Raw genomic sequence first — 10964 nt, 5'->3', positions numbered from 1 at the left:
AACAGACTCGACTAATCACGTGAGTCAATAGTGTGGTCTGTTTTTTACTAACCTTTACTTTACCCTAACATATTAGTACATTACCTGCATTGACTCCTGCTTTGATCCAGTAAAATCTGCATGTGAACTCGGTTGCATGCAATCCTATTACAGTATTAGGCTTCCTCTACTGCTGTGAGTTCAGCTGATTTTTAGGTATTCAGCCAGCACTAAAATACTATTCAATCATTTAATTAAGAAAAACTCAGCAGAAACAGACCAGTGAACAAATGCAGATTTATAAAAACAGAGAGTTAGAGAGAGATTAGATGGGAAATGCGAAAGAAATGAAGATAGTGTTTAGAAAGGGAGGAAACGAGGGAAGGAGAGAGAGAAAAAAACGTGAGAAGGAACGTGAGGTCAGTTCTAATAATACTGATAAGACCTTGTCATGGCCACCACACCATCTCACTCTACTAGAAAGAATGGAGGCAGTGTTGGACAGCTGTGTGTGTGTCTGGCAGGTGTTTGTATGCGTTTGGGATGTGTTTGTATGTGTGTGTCAGATTAGTATTTGTTTATTAGAGTTGTGCGAATTTATTCTGCAACTGTCTTTACTGCTGTTCCACTGGATCCCTCATATTTGGCTGGCGGTGTTCATCTGGCAGTTCATGCACAGGAAGATTCAGTTTGATGCTAACCATGTACACGGTATGCATAGTGTTTGTGTGTAAAGATATATATGTCTATACTTTGTTACATGTAGCCTTGTGTGTGTGTTAGAGTGTGTATTTTGTGTGTTGAGTACAAGATGCCATGTTTCAGCGGTCAGGCAGGCAGATGACCAAATGACACAGCACTTTATTGTACTGATGTCACAGTAAGCAAGCATTACTTATAGGGGGATTGATATTTATAAAATAGGAGTGGCTTATTTAACAGTTTGATTGTAGAATTTTGAATTCCATCTATTTACTTTATTCTTCAGAAATGGGAATGAAATTATCTTATATTAATGCATGGGAATGTATCTTCAGTAAGCTGTCTAATGGTATATTTTACACTAACATGATTGATAGTATGAATCAGAAAGGCAAGTTTGTAAACACACAGTAGCATAGTATAGTTCACAGGAAAATAAAAATTATGACATCATTAAATTCCAAACCTTTGTGACTTTCTTTCCTCTGCAGAACATAAAAGAAGAATGATGGAAACAGGAAGACATTTTTAAGAATGTTTGTATCCAAACAGTTTTGGTTCCCATCGACTTCCATTGGATTTTTTTTTTTTTTCAATTTAATGAAAGTCCATGGGAACCAAAACTGTCTGGTTACCATCAATCTTTAAAATAGCATATATATATATATATATATATATATATATATATATATATATATATATATATATATATATATATATATATATATATATATATATATATATAATTTTTTTTTTTTTTTTTTTTTTTTTTTACAAGACTCTGAGAAGACTCTGTATTAAAGCATTTACTGTCAGTTTGAAAACAATGAACTTGCCTTTACTTCTTTAATTGCTTTTAAAATCTATTTTTAAAATGAGTGTTATGAATCTGAATTGATTGAATTGATTGAGTAACAGTGATTTAGAGATTCCTAATACTCAAAACAATTGTTGCCACCAACTGGTGTAATGATGTAACACGTGAAATAATGAATATAAACGTGTGTGTGTGTGTGTGTGTGTGTGTGTGTGTGTGTGTTTTTGGTAAACAGGATCAAAACATTCAAGTACCAGTGATGAATCAAAGTCCGAACTATGTGCTGGTAAGGCTCTTCTAGAAAGTGTAGTAGTAGTAGTAGTATGTATATAGTGGGGTTAAGTCTGATTATTTTGACTGCAGTTTAGAAAACCCTTGCAGGATATAGTTTTATAGAAAACTGATCTCACTTCATTTAATATTGCTGAACAGAATTTTCTGGTGTCAAGGAGGTTTAACTCTTACACAGTAAATAACTTGTTTAAAACAGGATTGGCAGGTTTGTAGTGGTCAGTTTCTCTAACCATTAGCAACTAATTTAGACATGACTGGCTGGGTGTAGGCAAAAACACCAGCAACTCTGATCAGTCTGTTGACTCTGATCCTCAACAGCATTCGAGCAGTGGAAAGTAACATACTGGAGTCACCTAACACCAATGTCATCCAACAACCAGCAGCTCTTGCACACTGAGACGCTAGAGTCGTAGTTTAATCCAGACTCTACTGTAATCTCATTAGACACTAATCTTGGTGAGAAGAAGAGAAGTAGAAGTCTTCCTCTTTGTAAATGGAGAAACATAAGATATACTTATATACTTCCCTTAAAATTACTGAATTAAGTGGATATTGAATTTAAACACACACACACACACACACAGAAAAAGACAGACAGACAGACAGACAGACAGATAGATAGATAGATAGATAGATAGATAGATAGATAGATAGATAGATAGATAGATAGATAGATAGATAGATAGATAGATAGATAGATAGATCTTTCTTGTGCCCTTTATAGTTAGGATAATCTGTACTATTTTATCACTAAACATACAAAGACAAACACACACACCTCCTCATCATACAATCATAATATTGTGTTCATAACACTGAGTGTTTTCTCAGAAAGATCAGATGGAAGTGTGAAATAAATAATTTAGACGTGCCAGAGCTGAGTTGATTATCCTAGTATGTAGAAGTAAATTAATATTTTTTTCAATGCCCTTGTGTTACAGATGGAAAGCCCACTTCGACAAAGTATTCAGATGGAACTCCGAACAACCTCAGCTGTCCCACCACCATACACAATGGCTGTAAGTCTGAGTGTGTGCGCATGTGTGAGTATGGGTTGCACTGCATATTCACAGTAAAAGATAGCGTAAAGGTCATATTGCTGTATGCATGTCCAACCATGACCATATGCTTTTGTTTGTCTGTGTAAGTGTTCTGTGTTTATATCTGGTTTAGTTTGTGTGTAAAGAACACATGACATGGGATTAAAGTGACAGTAAATGCAGTGTCTATGTGTGTTTGTTTTAGTCAGAACACTAGCAGCATGCGGTGCCACTGCAGATAATTTTAAATTTAGTTATGAAGGGGGTGGATACTGTCTGTGACACTGCATGCCAGAGTAGAGGGGGTTCATACTGCTGTCACTTTCCCACTCCACTTTCTCAATCAGTCTTCAAGACAGTGGTCTGATAGAGAAAGGTGACAGTTCACTTCAACATTTTTCTTGTCATCCCCAGGCCATCTCATCAATATGCAGCGTTCAACATCTGTGGACCCCACAAAGATGGGCGCTGGAAGAGCCATCGCTGTCCTCACCTCTGGAGGAGATGCACAAGGTAAGGAAGTGTGTATTTGTGTGTATGGGCCTTTATGGAGACCAACTCTGTGAAAGTAAGGCATTAAAGAGCTTTGGGGTGCACTCTTTAATTATCTCTTTATTTTAATTTGTAATACTGAAAGTAACAAGTCTTGTGCCTTAAAACATAACTTTATACACCAAAACAAATAATCTACCACTAGTCTTGTAGTTAATGTCAATAGATTAAAATCTAAAAACTTTAATTATCTGTAAAGCTGCTTTGCAATAATTTGTATAGTGAAAAGTACCATACAATTAAATGTGAGTTGAAGGGAACTGAATTGATCATTGGGCTACTATGTTTGTATGTATATACACTACCATTCCAAAATGTATACCTTTGAATTAATAGAGTTTCGATTTTAAGGAGTAAGAAAATTATCAGTGTTTGTCATTTAGGAAGGTTTCTGTCTGTTTCCACCTCTTTCGCATTAAAATGCAAGGCATAAAGTCAAATGTGTGTGGTTTTGAATTTTCTAATAACTTGATAGATGATCATTTGAAGTGGTTTTGTTGGATGCTTGATTACCTGGTTGAACTACCACCTCCTCATTTACTATAGCAACCATGTTGAATGAGCAACAGGAATCGTATATCAGAGAGGTCATGAGAGGTGCTAAAGCTTTCACACTGACCTTTTATCCAACCTTTAGCAGTAGGAAAAAGAGCCGACCTCTAACCTTATCTGGTACCAGCGGGGGAATAAGTCAAATAACTGTGTAATGTCAACTAGTCCTAGAAGAACCTTAACTATGGTCATCCTATCATTCCCTCTCCCTCTCCCTCTCACTCATTTCCTCCCCATGATCTCTCTGTCTATCTCTCTCTCTGTCTGAGGGGTGATATATTTAGCCGGTGACCTTTGGGGAAATGTGGTTGCTTTAGAGAGCTGGGCAATGAAGCTTGCCTGTTGACCTCTCTGGTTCATTCTTAAATGAAACTCGAGCCACTTAGATTGCCCTTTTCAATGGGACTTAACCACCATGTGTGTTTGTGTGACCAGATGACAAAATTTTATTAAGAATAAAACCAAAAACAGTTTTCTCTCTCAGTTTCCAGTCAATTAATAGTTAGTTACCTTGATAACTTTCACAATAAGTCGCCAAAATGTTATTAAATGTAATGCTTGTGACAAATTAAAGACAACCTTAGACCTCTGGTATGTAAATGTCTAGCAAATCAAAAGTCTATAAAATATGTCCAATAATTATGCTTCTTTATTTATTATACTGTATCTCAGGTATGAATGCTGCTGTCCGAGCCACAGTGAGGGTTGGGATCTACACCGGTGCGAAAGTCTATTTTGTACATGAGGTTTGTACATCTAAGCACATGCACATAAGAAATAAAGAATTAAAAGTGAAAGACTGGCACTCGCTGTACACAGAAATTGAAAATTTGAAATTCACTTTCTAATTCACTCAGCTCTTGCTCAATTCAAAATCCACTCAATCTTTTAAAGTTGATGTATTATGTAACAGGTGTGTGTGTGTGTGTGTGTGTGTGTTCAATTATGCATCCTCCAATCTTTGTTGCTTTTAGGGTTATCAGGGCCTAGTCGATGGAGGAGATAACATCCGACAAGCAACTTGGGAGAGTGTGTCAATGATGCTGCAGCTGGTAATAAACTCATCATCTCCCTTCACCTTCAACCTGAAGCATCACTAGACCCTTTTTAATGGGGCACAATTCCCGGAACAGTTCACTAATGCACTTAATCAAATGTAGCAGTTTCTCACACCGTAACAGGATACTTTATGACAGAAAATGAAGGAGGAATTAATAAAACACGCAAATGGTAATATCATTGGTGGATCAGCAGTGAAGCAGCTGAAAATGCAGCACACTCTGTACACACACTGTACTTTTTTGATGGGAGGCATGTGTCCCAGTGTTTATGGAAGGCTAGAAACACTACTGCTTTCAACATGTATTTGTGTTCATTGTATTTATTATTGTGCATACATCAATATAACTGTAACTAAGGGATGAGTGCATCAGGTTATTTGTGTTTGCATGGAAGCGATCATGTTGCAAGGCATAACTTCTGTGTTCTAGCACAAAATGCCAGAGTTCACCCAGAGACCTGCTTTTTAGACTTAGGGTAATGTTACCCACACACATTTAAACACCATTGGCCACACCACAAATTCCAAGTGAGTGATCACATGAGCCACAGACAAATGACATCATGATAATGCTGATTGGCTGATGACACACCACAAGTGTGAGGGCAGTCTCAAACCCTGGCTAACCAGCCAAACCTTATCCTTTGGTCTAGCGCCATACCCAGAAAGCAATGTGGGTCTAAATCATCCTCATATTTTGTAAACAAGCTGAGGGAAATCTCAACCACACTTACCATCCACCACACTGTTGTATATTTCTCTAAAATATAAGTTAATTTAATGTTTTTGCTGAAGTTTATTTTGTGTTTTTTTTATTATTCATTTACCTCTGACTGATTTTGTCAGGGTGGCACAGTGATTGGCAGTGCCCGCTGTCAGGACTTCCGCTCTAAGGAGGGCCGAGCTAAAGCAGCATGTAACCTGGTGAAGCTGGGCATCACAAATCTGTGTGTTATTGGTGGAGACGGAAGCCTGACAGGTGCCAATGAGTTTCGCAATGAGTGGAGCGAACTGCTCCAAATCTTGCTAAAAGCAGGTAGGATATGTATAAGTTGAGTGTAAGAGATTTCCTTTGAGAACATTAAAAAATCCCAAACCTTTGAAAAGTAGTGTATATAGTAGTATTTTAACTTTGGTAATATATTTTATATGTAAATATGAAAGTAAGACACTGTACCTTAATATAAAATAAGGAGCTTGACGAGAACTGTGTCACTTTTTCAGAGCGATTTAGAGAGAAACACATGTCACGTCATGTTTTTGTTTATAGGTAAAATCACAGCAGAGGAGGCTAAACGCTCATCTCATCTGAACATCGTTGGGATGGTTGGCTCCATCGACAATGATTTCTGTGGCACAGACATGACCATTGGCACTGATTCAGCTCTGCACAGGATCATGGAGGTAGTGGATGCCATCACAACAACAGCTCAGAGGTACATACAAACACACTCATGCATGGTTATAAGGCATTACACAGTTGACAATGCATTGATTTCTCTGTTGTTATCTCATCTTTGCAGTCATCAAAGATCCTTTATTCTGGAAGTAATGGGGAGGCATTGTGGGTATGTTGCATTATTGTGCATGGATATGTCATTTGTATGTTCTGGTATTATCTGTTCTACAACAAAAATCAATATCTTATGTATCAATTGCAGTAGTTTTGTTTTACACTAGGGTACCACCACTGTTATTTTAGTATTGTTGAGATACATTATATATATATATATATATAAATTAATTATAGTTAATGTTTTTGTGATCATATATATGTATATATATGTATATATATGTATATATATATATATATATATATATATATATATAAATTAATTATAGTAAATGTTTATGTGATCTATTGTGTTCTTATGCCCTTTTGTATGTGATATTATTTAGTTTGTTTCATCTTTATTATTATTTATTAGTTTATTTAATTATTTTAGTACATAAAGTTATACTTATTGAAAATGAGAAATGTTGCTTTGGAAACCAGATAAAAATGTAATAAAATAAGTTATTATATTGTTTTTATATTTTATTTCAGTTAATGTTTATTTTCTTTTTAATGTACAGTATTTTTATTATTTCTAATTTATTTTATTTTAGTAACTGTAATAACCCTGGTTATCACAATGCAGTATTTCTCTTATGTTCTGCCACTAACCGGGAGTGTATGTATATGTTTATGTGTATATACAGATATTTGGCCTTAGTCACTGCCCTGGCGTGTGGTGCCGACTGGGTTTTTATTCCTGAAATGCCCCCAGATGAAGGATGGGAGGATCATCTGTGCAGGAGACTTACCTATGTAACATCTATATACATTATAATGGTCTTATTTAACATCATACTCAGCATCATCATTATATTATGCTGTCTTCATTGTGCAGCAAAGAAGCATTGGCAATCGTTTGAATGTCATTATTGTGGCAGAAGGCGCTTTGGATCGCCACGGCAAACCTATCACTTGTGATATTATCAAGAATGTAAGCCAAACAGTGCTGCACAAAAATATGATCATTGTGTTTTTTTTTATCAGCCAGCACATGCCCTGGCTAATTCTTCACATTTGATTGTGTTTGTTTAGCTGGTCACTAAGAAGCTCGGCTTTGACACACGTGCCACTGTTCTGGGTCATGTGCAGAGAGGAGGAACCCCTTCAGCCTTCGACAGAATCTTGGTATGAAAGTATTTTGAAATATTTTTTGGTTTATTTGATGCACCTGTAACATGCTGCCAGTAAGGTCTTCCCCTGTCTGTCTTGTTCTCAGGGCAGTAGGATGGGGGTGGAGGCTGTGATGGCATTGCTAGAAGCCACTCCTAACACCCCTGCATGTGTGGTCAGTCTGTCAGGAAACATGGCGGTTCGACTGCCCCTCATGGAGTGTGTGCAAGTGGTGAGCAGTAACATATACTTTCTTACTTGGCTGTGTCATTTTCATATTTGATTAGATTTTTTGTGGTCATCCAAAGCAAAATGCTCTTTTCCCAAAATATATGTGTTTGTTTTTTGTATTTAATTTTAATTTATATACTTAAGTAGCTCATAGCTCCTATGTTTATTAGTTCGTTTTTGCTGTACACTGCTTCCACACATTTTCAAAACGTTGCCTTTTTTTTGCACACAAATCCAAGAATTGCACACCCAAAATGCAAAATGCCTCACATCTCTTGCAAAATGAAGCACTGCGTTCAAAATATCACAAACACATCTCAAAAGCAAACATTTGTCTTTGCTGCAAACACCATAGTAGCTATTATATTTTTGGATATAACATATACACACATTTATTCAAAACCTAAAGCTCTCCTTTCATGAATTCCTCTGGACATTTCTGTGCAAGATTGAAAGTAATTGGCAGAGAGATGTTGAAAAACACACAAAAGCAATATTGAAACTACTTTTTCTTTTTCTTACTTTAAGCACTTGTGGTTGTGAATAAAGCATCACACAGTACAAAAGGAAATGAATACATCAACATGTGTATTTATAGACGTATTCTAAAGCCATGACTGAGTAAAGCAATGTTTCTTTGCACATGTGAGGAGTTAGTGTGAGGCACTGATGAATTAGTGTGCCATTTTGATTGGCTGTGTTTGAAAAAGGAAACCAAGATACTTCCTGTTACATTTTGGTGTGTGAGAGTTGTGTGTTGAGTTTTGCAAAAAAGTCAAAGAGTTCAAGAGTCAAAGGCCAAAAATTAGTGTACGGTTTTGCAGATTTGGTGTGTGTTTCTAGTGTTTGACTGTCAGGTTTCAAAAACTGTGTGTGTAAGTAAGGATATTGTGTGTAAGCAGTTGAAAAAACCTGTAATAAGTGTATGTTTTATATAATTTTCTATAAATTACAGGTAAAATGTCTGGTCGGTAGGATTAAAAAATGTTTTTGAAAGAAGTGTCATATGCTCACCAATGATCCTTATATTTATAGTATAGTATAGTATAGTTTAGAAGAAGTTTCTTTTTTTATATTTTAAAATTGTATTTACTTTTGTGATGTCAAAGCTGAATTTTCAGCAATAATTAGCCTTCGGTGCCACATGATTCTTCAGAAATCATTTTAATATTCAGATTTGGTTGTTAAGAAACATTCTTATTCTTATCAATATTAAAAACACTTGCTGAATAAAAGTATTTTTTACATTTGTTGTAAAAAAATCTAGCTGACCCCACTTATGGTAATGATGGTATAATGAAATATCATATTTACTATTTTTTTTTTTTTTTTTTTTGCAGAAGCATACAGTATCTGATGCAAATGTTTGGTTTGTTGATTTGATTTCTACCATTGTTAGGCAATTTAATTTGTAATATCTTCTCATTCTTGTTTTTAGACAAAAGAAGTAACCACAGCAATGGCAGAAGGCAGGTTTGAGGATGCTATCAAGCTCAGGGGAAAGTGAGATATTTTTTCTTTCTTCCTTCCTTTCTTTCTTTCGTTATAACAAAGTTATCTTGTGATTGATTTGCTATTTCTCTTCTGCAGGAGTTTTGAGAACAACTGGAACACATATAAACTCTTGGCACATGTGACCTCCCCGGATGTGAAGGTGTATAACAAGCCCCTTTTTATCATGCAGTTTATCCCTTTCATTAGGCTTTACTCCAAATATGCATGAATTTCTCTACCTCTTCTCTATAATTCTGTATCAGGATTTTTATCATGTTCCTCCTCCCATCTTCTTCTACTTGTTTAGAGTAATATAAACATAGGCATCCTCAATGTGGGAGCTCCATGTGCAGGAATGAACGCGGCAGTCCGTTCAGCTGTCAGGATCGGTATCCTTCAAGGACACAACATGCTAGCTGTACATGACGGCTTCGATGGACTTGCACATGGAACTGTAAAGTATTTAACATACATGAGGAATTCCATAAGTCCACATGAACAAATGTGTTTATTCAATTTCGTCTCTGTCTCCCGCTTTTCACAGATTGAACCAATGACATGGGGCTACGTTGGAGGCTGGACAGGCAAAGGCGGATCTAATTTAGGAACCAAGCGGTAAGACAGAATCCTTTGGATGGTAGTGTATGTAGTGTGAGTTCCAGCATTTAGTTGTTGTTTTTGTTTCTCCCTGGAGGTCACTTCCAGCTAGTATGATTGAAGAGATCAGTCTGAATATAGCCAAGTTTAACATTCATGCCCTGGTTATCATTGGAGGGTTTGAGGTGAGAAATCCTGAATATTAATTCCAATATTTTTTATTTGTCCATCTGCTACTACGTCACCTTTCTGCATCCTTCTTACACACTCTCTCTCTCTCTCTGTCTCTCATTTAGGCCTTTGTTGGAGGTTTGGAATTAGTGACTGCCAGAGAAAAATATGAGGAGTTGTGTATTCCCCTGGTTGTTATTCCAGCTACTGTGTCTAATAACGTCCCTGGATCAGATTTCAGCATCGGTGCTGACACCGCTCTTAATACTATCACAACTGTAAGAACCCCACACTATAAAAATAAAATAATATACAGTTCACAGACATGTTTATATGTCAAAGCATCTGTTTTGTGTCTTTTAAGACATGCGATAGAATCAAGCAATCCGCTGCTGGAACAAAGCGTAGGGTATTCATCATCGAAACAATGGGGGGATTCTGTGGCTATCTGGCAACAATGGCAGGACTAGCTGCAGGGGCTGATGCTGCTTATATCTATGAAGACCCATTTAGCATTCATGACCTGGAGGTGAAACATGTTTGTGTTCGACTGACTATATATATATATATATATATATATATATATATATATATATATATATATATATATATATATATATATATATATATATATATATATATATATATATATATATATATATATATAATTTTGCTTGTTTTTAACCATTTAACGTCTGGTTGGGGGGTAGACAAACGTGGAGCACTTACTAGAGAAGATGAAGACCACAGTGAAAAGAGGCCTCATTCTTAGGTTGGTCATTCTGTGACACAATCTGTTTCTGCATC

General features: G+C 36.2%; 1 protein-coding gene and 1 long non-coding RNA gene across 2 annotated transcripts; both read left to right on the top strand.

Annotated features, from left to right (window-relative positions):
* The first annotated feature begins 433 nt into the window (after positions 1-433).
* Positions 434-2812, top strand: LOC127970929 (uncharacterized). The gene is made up of 3 exons (XR_008156693.1): positions 434-690; positions 1734-1784; positions 2734-2812. It is a non-coding gene; the product is annotated as an uncharacterized LOC127970929 (long non-coding RNA).
* Positions 2813-3150: 338 nt separating this feature from the next.
* On the top strand, positions 3151-10929 carry LOC127970928 (ATP-dependent 6-phosphofructokinase, muscle type; the record flags this gene model as incomplete). Its single annotated transcript, XM_052573643.1, is given in 18 exon segments — positions 3151-3345; positions 4609-4682; positions 4911-4988; positions 5843-6032; positions 6267-6432; positions 6520-6564; positions 7199-7307; positions 7390-7485; positions 7587-7679; positions 7771-7896; positions 9334-9398; positions 9486-9549; positions 9697-9843; positions 9934-10004; positions 10084-10171; positions 10283-10435; positions 10522-10686; positions 10868-10929. Coding segments are annotated over 18 exon segments (1877 nt in total), but the record flags the coding sequence as incomplete, so codon positions are not given.
* Positions 10930-10964: the final 35 nt, after the last annotated feature.

The sequence above is a fragment of the Carassius gibelio genome, chromosome B14 (assembly GCF_023724105.1).
Source record: "Carassius gibelio isolate Cgi1373 ecotype wild population from Czech Republic chromosome B14, carGib1.2-hapl.c, whole genome shotgun sequence".
In the NCBI taxonomy this organism is placed as follows: Eukaryota; Metazoa; Chordata; class Actinopteri; order Cypriniformes; family Cyprinidae; genus Carassius; species Carassius gibelio.
This window is presented reverse-complemented; position numbering and strand designations above follow the sequence as displayed.